The sequence below is a fragment of the Grus americana genome, chromosome 1 (assembly GCF_028858705.1).
Source record: "Grus americana isolate bGruAme1 chromosome 1, bGruAme1.mat, whole genome shotgun sequence".
NCBI lineage: Eukaryota > Metazoa > Chordata > Aves > Gruiformes > Gruidae > Grus > Grus americana.
Genome location: NC_072852.1, coordinates 88,475,409 through 88,489,170, shown reverse-complemented (window position 1 = coordinate 88,489,170; position 13,762 = coordinate 88,475,409). Strand labels below are relative to the sequence as shown.

Here is a 13,762-nt window from a genome sequence, read left to right as displayed (position 1 = left end):
GCCAGGAAGACAAATGATTCTGCCGGTTTTTATGCAACAGCTCATGCATAGGATGTGTTGGAATTACTGCTAGCATGTACTTGGTGTGTGTGATAAATCTGGTTTATTTCTGGATATGGGTACCTCTGCAGTTGTGCTGATCTATTTTCACATATTCAATAGCTCCAATACAGCCTGAGCTGTACAGGTTTGTTTTACATAGGCATTAAATGACATCTGTAGGTGGCTGTTTCCAAAATTGACTGGATGACAACAGCGAAATTCACATTTATCTGCTTCAAAACCTAATGGTGTGACTACAAAACCCCAAGTTTTACTACAGTTTACAGTATGCAAAGATGAACCTCATGCCGGTTTTCAAAAACATTGGGAAACGGAATCATTGCACAAGGATAAGTCAGGCACAGAAACTTACATGTATCTATATACCACATGAGTCTTCAAGACGAAAATATCAACGATAAGGGCAGAAAGGCTTATTATGACTGTCTTCTCTGAATGTACTGGATGACATAAACCAAAGGACTTACCTGAAGTAATTCCCGTTTCAAACTGATATTTTAGAAAGTCAACAAAACCTGATTGCAAAATATCCAGTAGCGGAGAGTCCATTACAGCCTGGGTTAGTTTTGTTAATCATTCTTACCATTGAAAAATGAGTATAATTTAAATCTAGTATAAAGTACTACTTTTCAGTTTCAAGCCCCTGAAATTTTACTACCTTTGTATACCAAGTTTACAAGCTATCACCAAAATTCTGTTTCCTTTGTACTTTCAGACTGGGACATCTTTGTCCTTTCCTTTCATAATTAAATTGAGTTCTCTGGTGACATAGGCTAACTATAAGATACACCTTCCAATGCTTTCATCATTCTTGTCACTCTTCCCTGAATCTTTCAAAATATGAACATCTTAAGAACAATACATACGATTCTAAAGGAATTGCAGATATAGGTAACATAACAATCTTCCTGTTATCACTCAAGATTCCTCGATATATATGCATTTATGAATTCAATTTGCTCATTTTTCTTTTGTATTCCAATATATGTGCATATTCAACTGATTATCCAACATGACTCCCAAGTGCTTTTTAGGGTTGCTGCTTCCCTACCCCCAATCTGTTACGTCCAACAATGGTAGATTTTACATTTGTTTGAATTAAAACACATTATTTATATTGCAAATACTATTAAATGGACATTATGATAGACTTAGTAATCTGAGACGTTAAAAAATTCATAATGTTACATCTAAACCCATCAAGGCAGAAATAATTTTCTTCTGTAATTTTAACTTATTTAAAAATTCCTTACTTTGCAGTGGCTCAGAAAACTAACCTCCAAAAGTTTCATCAAGGAAAGTTAATACTAGTCCATTGGGACATGAGACATTCAAACTTGGGAAAGCAAGAGGATTTGACATCACTTGCGTTTGGGAAGCTGATTCTTCCATTTCCACCTACAGAATGAAACATGAATGAGTTTTTAAAGAATTAAGAAAAAATTAGACTCCAGATTTCAGTTGTAACAAAACATTTAAAAAATGCTTTCTACCATTCATTTTTAACATTTTGAAATTTTATGAATTCTGAAGTGGAAACATTAGCTTATTTTCTTTGATCATGCTATCTTCTTTTGTTGGTCTTTATTAACGTTTGAAGAACAACTCTTCCTAACTAACTTTATTCATTTTGCTGAGTTATTATACTATCTTGTGCACAGGGTCAGAATGACAATAAATGGATAACGTGAAGCAGAACAGCGTGAAATAATTCTTACAGGTATATCAGCTATTTTACCTATAATCATTAAAAGAGCACAAAAGATAAGTAAAGCAGTACTTCCAGTCTGCTGCAAATACAGCACCAACTTGAGAAAGGGACAGGAAGGAATGCTTGACCGTCAAAACTTGTGATCCTCTTTGCACTGCTCTGTAGTGGAAACTGTTCTGATGACTGGAAAAGATGAGGATGACTTAAGAAATGTCTGAAGACCCTGGAACATTTGGAAAAAATACAACAATGCACCCTTTGATGTCACCCCTACCCCCCCCAAACCTACATGACAATGAACTACACTATGCCAGTAATCGTAAGAAGAAAATGATTTTGGATTGCAGATGTAACAGAGAGAACCTAGTCCTGATATTATCACACATTCTTGATTTTGAGGAATAGAAATATAGGGAAAAGTAGGGAAATTTGGCAGATGTTTTGCCACCTGTTTTTCAGAATAAAGAATGCTGTACATTTTATGGTTACTTTACACTGTATTACTGGGTAATTAAGGCTACCCTCAATACCCTAAGATCGTAGTCAAAGGATCATGGGGTAGAAGTCACAGAATAGGGTAGAAGTAACCATCAGTTGCCATTTACTTCTCCCTGTCTAATGGTAAAAAAAAATCAAGTATACCTACATTGTTAGAGAAAACTGTTAATGTAAGCTGTTCTAAAAATTTCCAGGGCTGGAGGTTTCCTGGCAATCTGTCTCAGTGCTTTACCTTGATTAACCCTACCAACATTTTCCTATTGGTTAGCCTGAATCTCTCTAGCAGAAAATTAGTTTATTTTTGATTACTTCTTTTGATTATATGGGCTAGCATAAGAGGTGATGGTGTCCCTTTACCTCTTTACAGAAGGCTATTCTGTCTCTCAACACTGGATCAAAGAAACCCATACCAAGTCCTTTAATCTCTCCCCACTGGTCAAGTTTTCTAGACCTCTGATCTTTCATGGTGCTTTCCTTAGAACTTTCCAGTGTGGCACAAATTTTCTTGCAGTGCAGTATCCATAATTGGACATAATATTTCAACTGAGGCCCTACCGGCCCTGAATGGAAAATAACTTCACATATTTAGCAGGCTATACTCCTGTTTATTCACCTCAATGTGGTCTTTGCCCTTCTCACAGCAAGATGGCATTGTTGACTTCTATATAGCTTGTGATCCATTGCAACTCTCAGACCTCTCTCTGTAGAACTGTTATTGACAGAACTGTTACCCATTCTGTAGATACATATTGATTATTTATATGTAATTGCAGAACCTAGCACTTACTGAATTGCATCATGTTTTCCAGACCATGTCCATGTGAATTTGTCAAGTTCACTTCAGATTCTAAACCTGTCCTCCAAAATACTTGCAGACTCACACAGCTGTGTGCTGTATGCACTACTATAGATACTCTCTGTCTGAAGACATTCTAAACAAGATAGTAAAAAGCCTTTTGGAAGAAGAGGAGGAACTTAGATGTCCTCCTGACAGAATTTTAATGGTAGGGATATTTGTTTGTATACAGTTCATTTGTACCACAGAATTGCTGTATGTTATGCTGGGTGCTGTTTGGCAACTCCCTACACTACTTTCCATGCTCATGCTCTTTAAATACCTAGCTAAACTTGCTGAAATTAGTTCAGCAGGACTTTTTGTGGATATGGACAGAATCCATGTTGAAACAAGAACCACAGCATTACTTCATCCACTAGGTACCACAGAAGCAGGATAGGTACGTTGTGTTGTAGAGTCTTCCAAGGCTATTCCTGCGACTCTCAGTATGTGTTTGTTCTTGTCTTTCTTATTACTCTCTCCTCTCATTTGCTTTGTAATGGAAGCTATCTCCTGTTTCTGATAAACCTGCACTGCATTTAACACTTCATTTCCATATTGTCCATTCTATCTCTTTGAACAGTTCAGCTCAGCTCTATCAACGGAATTATGATCTCCATTCAACCTCCCTTGCCAAGGGAGCTGATAACCCATAAGCCTCTGGTGACGGCATAGCAAGAGTGATTTTGAGAGAAGTGGAAAAAAGTAATCAGAGTAGACAAAAGACCAGTTTTCCAAGACATAATTCCAAAAAAGAAATGATCAGATCTTTAGACCAGAAGGTGGTGAAGCTTTTCAGGGCAGTACCCTAGAAAATAGTAACAAGAACTGAAGTAGAGTTTCATGAAATGCTTCTGGAATTGGAAACCACCACACTTGGATGAACTAGTGTTAATTTTCCATGGAAAAATTCTGAGGAGCAGGACAAAAGAGAAAACAGTGCAGGAAAAGATGGCAGACCTAGTGCCACTCATATTCTTTACATACCACCCACCAGCCTATGGAAGAAGCAGAACATAAGAGGGAGGGACGACTAGGTTAATAGAAAATAATTTGTCATGAAAAGTATTATATGCAGTATTATATGCAGTAGATTGGACGTAAATTTGGCTCAGGATGAGAACTGGGACATTGTATTTGCAGTTCTTTCTGCATCATTTCAGCCATACTTGATTAAAGATGGAACCAAGTAGGGGGAAAATGAAAACACACTACTATATGCTTTAAATATTTTAGCAGTTAGTCTGGAAAGATATTAAGAACCACATTTAACAAACGTTACCTAGAAATGCTACTCTTTTGTAACTTGATCACATTGAAAGGGACAATGTATTTTAGAATATTAGTGTTACATGAAACTGTTTATGGATTTCACAGCTTTGTGTTCTGATTATGCCAATTTTCAGAAGACTGTTCTTTCCTAAACCAAAGGCGGTAACTAAATTGATTCTCAATACTATTCATGTTCATTTCTGAACTTCTCTCAGAGTTTCTTTTGTATTTTAATTGTGTCCATTTTTAGGACACTGCTGGTTGGAGAAAACAGTGTCAAAAAAGAAAAGAGGTTAAATCATCTCAAATAGACAATGCCTGCATCCTCTTCCACCATCCTGCAAGTATCTCCTCTCATATTTCTTTGAGAACTTTTCACATAACTCATACTCTGGCTGATCTGTGAGATCACTGGACCAAATGAACTTCCTGTGGTTGTCTACAATAGAATCATAGAATTGTTTTGGTTGGAAAAGACCATTAAGATCATCAAGTCCAACCACTAACCTAGCACTGCCAAGTCCACCACTGAACCACATCCCTAAGCACCACATCTACGCATGTTTTAAATGCCTCCAGGGATGGTGACTCAACCACTTGCCTGGGCAGCCTGTTCCAGTGCTTGACGACCCTTTTGGTAAAGAAACTTTTCCCAATATTTTCCTAATACAATATTCTGCCAATAATTAGTTAATGACCTGAGATAATCTAGGTTAGTCATCTTGCAGAGGGGAACTGTCATCCATTTCTGAACTGATATGGTCTCCCCCACTCACATGTTTTAATGCCAAAAAGATTCTCATAGAGCTCTGTGACAAATGTTCAAGATTAAATGCTCTATGTATTTCTGATGTACATGGTCCTGTAGTTCCTGCATTACTCTGTGCTAAGTATCCCATAACAGAAATTCAGAATCTGCTTTTAAAATGTCATCCATCCTTTCCAAAGGACTGTCCTGTGACAGAAGCACTTCAGACAAAAATAACTTCCTCAAGTTGCTGGTCCCTGGCTTGTGATCAGCCGGAAACACCAAATTGCAGAGCAAGCTTTTGCAAAACTGTCTCCAATAATTTACTAGTTGGTTAGACATTCCAATACAGGTTTTGAAAAGCACAGAGAAATTCTGCTACTTGGTTAAACTAAAAATTAATTTCCAGAGCAGTTCTAGTCACTAAGATTAATAAGGTAACAGGCTAATGGTAAAGCCAAAATTGACAAAAGTATGTGGACCATGGAAGACACACAGCTCTACATCATGTAAAGGCTAGTTTCATTAACAGCTGCCAATACATACTTCTGACAACAACTGGACGAGTAAAACATATCCTTAGAAGCACCATTAATTGCTAGGAATTTGTTAAGGCACAGCTCAAAGCCCTCTGAGAAGAATATATGTTTCTGTTACATAAGTTCCTGTATATGAATTTTTGTTTGTTTCTTTTCTGTGTTCATTGGATAATGTCTACTCTCTCACCTTTCCTTCTTGCTTTACCAGGTCATCAGGTGGTGGAGGGCCTATTTTGCTACGGCTTCCTTTTTTAGATGGCAGAGATTTTCCTGATTTTTGTTTGACGGACTTATCTTTTTTCTCTGAAGCTGATGTAAGTGGAGAAATTATGGTCGGAGTATGAACAGAAGGGATGTTCAGAATTCTTGTTAAGACAGGATCTGTTTCATCATCTAAGGAAGGCAAAAGCAATATTTTTAATGTAATTAAGTTTCATAAATGTAGGTGGCCACATTTTCTTTTTAACAAGATTTTGTACACTAAATTTTACCTTTGAAATAATAACCTTGGTGGGAGAGTTTATTATTTCAGATAGAGTGACTGAATATAAGAAATTATTTAGAAAATCTTTCCATAGACTGACTATGCATCAGCCTAAAAGGCATCCTAACACTATTGCTTCCCATAGGTCATCACTTGTCTCTCAAAAATGGAAAATACATTTTTTTAAATTCTATTTTACCTCCAGAATACTTAGATAGGTGGAGACGATTTGAGTTTAGTATCTAGGAAATGATCACTGTTGTTATGCTTTATCATGGGCTGATCCAGCACAGACCAACTCCAGCAGTTTTGCACTACATAGCTCTATTTTGCTATGAGTCAAAAAGATTCTGATCATCTAAAATTGCTGAGACTCTCCCAATTCTTAAAGCCCAAGCATTAGGGCAGCCTGCTAAGCATGTTAACAGGAAGTAGTCATGTTGCCTTCCAAAACAGTTTCTTGAAAATAAAATTAATACAAATTAAGATTTTCTGTAAAACATTTTTGTTTCAATGAACTGACATTTCTCTTTAATCAGAAAAACTCAGTCAGCTCTAACCCTAACATTTTTTTGAAAGATTTTTATTAAGCATCTTTTCTTGCTTGAAGTCTCAAACCTACAATTCATGAAATAGCACCTTGTTTCCCATCCAGACAATTTAAGCAATTGAATTATTGTTTTGGAGAACTTGTTACCCCAGATGGAGCAACTTACTATCCACACCTTAACCACACCCATACAGATAAGAACTGAAAACACCAGTGAGCAAAACGTGATGATCTCAGAAACCATCTTTTGAAAAGGTTTTTTTTTTTTAAATAAATAAAGGAAGCTTGATTTCCTTAGTAGTTTCTACAAAGTATGAAGTTTTATGACAAGTCAGTCATTTCACGAATATCTTCAGGAAGATTTCCAATTTTTTTTTTTTTTTCAAAATTACATTTTATTTCTGCTTATTCCAATGAACAACATTATTTAATGTGAAAACGGATCAATCAGGCAAAGAAAAGTTAAATAAGTCATTGACAAATTGCAAGCCAGATCACATTCAGACAAAGAAGAAAAGAAGTGCATCTGGAAGCATGCTAATAAAACCACTCTGGTGTGAGATCATAGCATTTTTTGTAATGCAGATGAAGTGTTAGTATATTTTTGGCTGAAAAGATAAAAGGTAGGCCTAAGTGCTACTACGTCCATTGTTTCCAGAAAGGTTTTGTCATAGATGGTTTTAGCTCTGCAGATAAGTAAATGCAGAGGCCACCTTAAAAATAAAGTTCTAAACTACTAGAAAGGTTGTCTGTATGGTCATTTGCCTTGTGGATGATTCTGGATTTACGGAAACTGCAAAGGTGACCCAAAAGTTAAGAATCTAAGTCTAGAAGAAACTATTAGATCATCTGGTGATAAAGTCCTATTTAGGAGTCCATGGAAAACAAGCCCTCCATCTCAGTTTTTAAGCCTTCAATCTCAGTTTTTGTCTTGGTGCCAGCATTAGGGAAATGCACAGATATCTGAATATATCCATGACCTTTAGCCTGACAGGGAAATTCAGATCACCAAAAAGATTTTTGAAATCCCCATTTTCATTAGCTGATGCACGCCTGATGCATGAGAATCTGATGCTTTGCTAGGTGGCTCTGCTTTCATGTACTGAAATTTATGCTGTGTGGCTTTTACAGCTTATTGGAAGTGTGAGGAAAGGCAAACAAATCTGTTTTATTTGTAATATGTTAGAGATAAATTCTCAGCTAATTCTATAAGATAGGAAATTTTAAAATTCTCCATGGGGTCCATTCTGATACACATTTATTAGACAGCATAGCCATGGAATAAACAAGTAACAGTACCCATCTCCAAGTGGATGGTGAGAAGAAACAGCTTACCAATAAACTTTGACAGAGCTAGCGCTCCACAGAGAAGTAGGATAGCCAAAATGAAGCATTCTGAGGCAAATGCCCTATAAAATCATTAGTAAATGTAATCCATCTTGTCAGGTGTGTATAAATATCCATGTGAACACTGCAAACTAGGTATAAGCAAGTTCTTATATATAGTGAGGGGTGCTATCCTTCACAGCCACCCACACTGTGAAGTGGAGCATGCTGAGTTTCAGATGACACTACTTTCCAGATGTTTTGAAATGTACTGAATTTAGGAATAGAAGCTGTAATAGGCTCTTGACCCCTAAGGAAATTTCACCTGCCCCTGTACTCTGGTTGCCCTGAAAAATCAGAACATAGTGTCTGAGGGTAACAATGAAAAAGAGTAGATTGTTGAGACTGAGGGAAAGTGTCTTTAGAAATCTTGAGAGAGATGTGAAATTCCCGAGGACTGTCAGATTAGGGAAGGTTTCCTTCCTCCTGCACACACATAGAGAGCTCTAGCACTTTGAGCTGTAGTCTCATGATTTCATCAAAGGCAGAAAGAGCAAGTGCAAAGGTTCTATAATACCCAGGGGTAAAAGCCCCGCAGGTGCTCAAGCAGTGCCAGATATACAAAGTGATGAGGAGCTTACTTCTAAGCCTGGTTGGTGGTTGGAAGCTAGATTTCGGTCATGCTAGAGAAATCAAATAATAATTCAAAATTTAAATTAATACTAACATTTAACCAAGAAATAAAAAAGATGTATAGAGCTGGCAAACAGTCTGAGGACTTTTGTCATCTTAGCTTCCCTAAAAGGAAAAGGGAAGAGATAAAATGAGAAAAACAATAAGAAAAATGAGGAAAAACAATAAGCAAAATGAGAAAAATAATATGAAAAATGAGAATTAGAGAGGTTCCAGAAAATTATTTCAGTAATGCAAAGAAGATGAGTGATTTGCACCCAATTTGACCAATCGGTGGAGAGAAACTGTGGATTACATGGCATACTGTTCTACATTAGGGATGGATGGCATATGAGAATAGTCTAAGCCAGAATATTTCTGGTCAGAATTTTTCTTAGTGCTTACGATACAAACACCCACAAGGGGAATTAGCCATAAGTAAGTGATTGTAGAAAAACTGCAAACAATCAAAGAATGTCAGTCAGCAGCACTGGACTAAAGCTCAATGTGGCAAGGATTATTCTAATGTAGAATAGGATGCTTATGGCAGATGTGAAAAAGCCTGAACATCATAGCTCTCATGTAGGTGTTTAATTAGACATGTCTCTCTTTTATGCCAAAATACAAGTTTCCACAGTCCACTACATTGTGGATGTTCTCTTGGCCCAAGTTTAAAGAGTCTTTTTTTAGTAATTAATTTGCAAAATGTATTTGAATAATTAAAACTGAGTTTATAGTTGAATGGTTTACCACAGTCCACACAAAGATGCATTCAATTAAATGTTTTCATATTTTAAGAGCTGAAAAATGCTGGGATTATTTTCTGATCAGAGGAGGGTTTCACTTTTATCCGTATGATGGTTTCAGTGGCCTTTTAAATGTAATGGAAACAAAAAGCTCTTGGTAAAAGCAGACACTATTTCCACTGTGGTTTTGTGAAGCAATTGCTTCCAGTTGGTGAATGTGTTTATTGAAAGGCTGAGAGAAATTCCTCATTATGTCTGCACAACCGTAACCTAAAGTCCAACTCCTAACATAAAATGAAAGTTCCATAATCACCTATATAAGTTTACAAAAATATTATTTCTTGGAAAACCAAGAAGACTCCTCAGCAAATCACATTTTCTTTGGCTCAAATTAATTGGCTGATTTTGCTGGGCTACTTAATAACAATACTTGCAAGTTTTCTCCCTGCACTGCTCTGTTTTCACAGTAAGTTAAAAAGCATGGAGACCTCCCTCCATTTTGAAATTTGAATCATAGAATATTTTTGACAATGTAATCTCATCTCAAGCCTTGCTGAAAATTCCCCACCATGTAGTAACAGCTGCTGAGAAAGGCAGAATTGCATGCAACAAATTATTGGGTTAAGGAGTGTATGAAGGAAAAAAAAAGAAAAAAAAGAAAAAATCCTGAATTCCCCCTATGGTTCTCAAATATCCTCTTCTATTTGCTTACTTTACCTGCTGTCTTCCCTGTAGGTCCATAATAGCTCAGGGACAGCTGTATTCCATTTTCCAAGGTGGCTGAAAAAGATCCAAATTTGCTCACAGCTTTCTTTTGATTTTTCAAATTTCCTTTAAAAAAAAAAAAGAATGAATTTTAAAGATAGCAACACATACCAGAACCACCTGACCTGTAAACCAATGACTGATGTGAACAATGGCACCTCAATGTAGATGACTAACCTGTAAGATTAATATAGGACAGGGAAAACTTTGTCATTCCACTCATATGGTAGTATATAATAGTCAGTTTTGTGTAATATAGCTGTGATTTTTCATCTAGAAATTGCAGTCTAATTAGCTAGGTGCATAAAAACAGGTTTAATAGTAACAACTAGTGAAAAGTCTTTGTGAATTTAAACAGCAAAAGAACCTAGTTCTGGAGTCAAGGATCCTTGTTTCTGTTCCCTACTTGGCTGATAAGACTGCTAAACTGTTCATTTCTCTCACATGTGACCTATGCAGTAATAAAAGTCACTGTCTCTCAGTTATTGTCACGGGGACCGTACCTTGAGGAGAAAGTAAAAGAAAGGAGAAAAAGTTCAGAAATAAGATCCAAAGATATGTCTGGCATTTGTGAAAGTGGATCAGGAGACAAATTCACTTAGAGGTGCAAGACAAGATGTCATGTGAGGAGTACTTGATCCTTGAAAACCACATGAACTATGCAAGGTAACACCTCCAAGGCAGTGACACTGGATCCTACCTTGCCTCTAGTTCAACTCCTATGGCTTTAAAGAAAGGTTCTGCTAGTAAGAGGTAATAGTTGGGATTTCCAATATAGAGAACAGCTTCTTAAAACTGTGAGGAGCAGCAGAGTAGACAACAAAATAAGGTTAAGGCACTCACCCAACACCTACTCATCTCCCAGTTCTTTGATCAACAAGGCACACCTGCTGAGATCTCATGTGCTCCTATTTACTGTCTCCTATTTATTTTTAATTTTATTTATTGCAATGTTCCTTGATGACTATCACCTGCAGGATGCTGTTTTGCCATTTGGACTGCATTAAATGCTTACCGTTGTAGCATTTGGCCACTGCCAAGTATCAGAGTGGATTGATTTTTGTCTTCCCTACTGCCTTCCTATAAGGTCCTCCTGTTTACACAGGAGAAAAGCCTCTCACTCGTGCCAAGTGAATACAACTTGCCCCAGATGCTAGCATACTGGTGACTGAAAGTACTATTTGGCAGACCCCAGACTGATACAGGACTACTTTCAGAAAGGCAGACAAGAAACATCTGTGAAAGGGCTGCAAATTTTCTATTCAGATAACCTACAATTACATCACTGGTAGCAGTTGAAGCCAAATAGAGGAGCAGGATGCTTTCTAACACTGATGAAGATTAAAAAAACTAACACACCTACCAAAAGTTGTACTTTTCCAACACTTCAGTTCTGTGAGAGCAATTCCATAGTGCTTTTGGCAAACATATACACAAATTGTTACAGACTGGCTTCCTTCTTGGAAAGACTCTCACCTGGGTTCAGAAAGGATTTGGATTCAATGCTTTCTGAGTGTTAGCAACATGTCAACCAGAAGTAGAAGTTGCTGAACTGCGGAAAGATCTGTTTCCACAGCAAACGTCTTGAGGAGGCACTAATGCTATGGTCATTTGACTCACAAAAGGAGGTCCAGTTCAAAGGGGAAAATCTGTCTTTTTAAGGGCAGACATTTATTCTGGTAACAATGGACATGATTCAGTTTGCATCTTCTTAGGCCTTCCCAGGCCACATTAAGATCTGGAGTCCTCCACTAAAGAAGAAAATTCTTTTTTTTAAGGAAAGGTAATGCCTTTCATTGATTTCCTTGCTTTGAAAAGAGACTGGTTTGCACCTGTTGACCTGTACCGTGCTTCAACATCTCTTTAAGATCTGTCTACATGGTGCCTAAGTTGGCCAACTGGATTTTTACTTGTATGTACAGAACACTGATCTTATTTACCATCTGCCATTAGTAGGATTTTATTTTCTGTAAGTTGCATCCAATTACTAAATATGTCTAATTAATTCTTTATACCAGCGATGTCAGTCACTAACCTGATCTAATTTTCTGTTCTTCATTAATTTCTTGCACTTCGATTTCTTTTAAGTTTTTCTTGGGGTCTGTGATATGAATGAAGAAATTGTGGTTGTCTTTTATCACTTTCACCTTTACCAAAGTTAGACCTGCAAAGCAACGGAATATTATTATTGCTCCCAACAGGCTTCAGAACTGCCCCGCACCCAAAAAACCCCATGCCTGAAACTATAAAGCACATAAAAAAGAAAATTGCTCCGAAGTGGAATGAATTGCTTAGTCATAGACCAAGAAGACAAAATTGATGTTAGCTGTGTTTAGACTAAATGTTTAAAAACTCCCTGACAGTTAGATCTGAGAGGCTGCAGAATAATAACCCTGTTGCTTATATATATTGCATTTGACTGGACAAATTATTAGAACATGCATTCTTGGAATACCATGCATTGTTGCTATTGAACAGATAAATATGAACTGATTTTTCTCCATTTCTATTTTTCTGGTGCTTTATTTATCTATCAATTGTTAATATACTACAGGAAAATGTAAACATTAGTAGTGACAGAGGCTAATACAGAATCACATGGTACTCTCACAATGTCTTTAACTGAATTTCTACTACTGACACATGAAAAAGCATTTATGGATTAAGAAACTATGCCATGAGTTAGTGACTGAGTCAAAGCCAAGCATAAAGAATTAAAGAATCACCTTTTACAAACTCTATCTTCTCTACTTGAATCTGTCCTCCATCAGATGGGAAAAGATATTTAGTGGTCCCTGATACTTGAATGACATCCTCCCCTGTATTGTAGCCAAGAAACTGGAAAAAACAAGTTTTATATTATGTGTAATGAGAAAGGCAGAAGCCATGAAAAAGGCAAATGAAGGACAGATCCTCAGGATCCCACTGTTCTCATCAACATTTTTTGCTTAGATATTTAACTAATGTAATAACAACTTTAGCAAATACATAGCATGTTATTCTCATATCAAATAATTTCTCAGTTACTAACTGAAGTAACTTGTTACTCATGAGAGCACAAACTGGTCCTTCAGTGGTATGGAGTCATCATGGAAACTGAAGAGTAGCAAGTAGACTGTTGACTTAACATATAATGGGAAGGAAAGAAAAATTCTGTCCAAGTAAAAAGGGAGAAAGTACAATGCCATGGGATCAGATAAGGGTTGGTAAAGGTTCAGCTTTCCACCCTCTAGATTTTGGAATTCAGACACTGTAAATCTGATTCTTAGATTGCTGTGCCTTCCAAAGAGCCACAAATTGGCAAAAATTAGGTGAGGGTACTCAAGTAAGATCAGACTGAAATGTAATATATATCGGAGTTTGAATTCAAGCAAGTTTAGACTATAATATATTGACCTACACAAGTTTTGGATGCAAGGTTTAGACTCTGCAAATATAAAGCAGTGCAAGCTGCCTAAACACTGAACACAACTAATGAAGAATTCCCTCTGTAAGAAATAGCCCTCTGTTAGGTATAACAGATAGAATAGCTTGTATTAGAGCACTCCAAGAA

General features: G+C 36.8%; 1 protein-coding gene across 1 annotated transcript in view; it reads right to left on the bottom strand.

Annotated features, from left to right (window-relative positions):
- SPAG17 (sperm associated antigen 17) overlaps positions 1 to 13,762 on the bottom strand; it is a 118,004-nt gene that overhangs the window by 41,508 nt on the left and 62,734 nt on the right. Inside the window, exons 21-25 of the mRNA XM_054810419.1 lie at positions 12,936 to 13,047; positions 12,245 to 12,373; positions 10,162 to 10,275; positions 5,854 to 6,059; positions 1,341 to 1,461 (exon numbers count right to left, since the gene is read on the bottom strand). Coding sequence (XP_054666394.1) covers positions 1,341 to 1,461; positions 5,854 to 6,059; positions 10,162 to 10,275; positions 12,245 to 12,373; positions 12,936 to 13,047 — 682 coding nt within the window. The remainder of the gene's footprint in view (positions 1 to 1,340; positions 1,462 to 5,853; positions 6,060 to 10,161; positions 10,276 to 12,244; positions 12,374 to 12,935; positions 13,048 to 13,762) is intronic.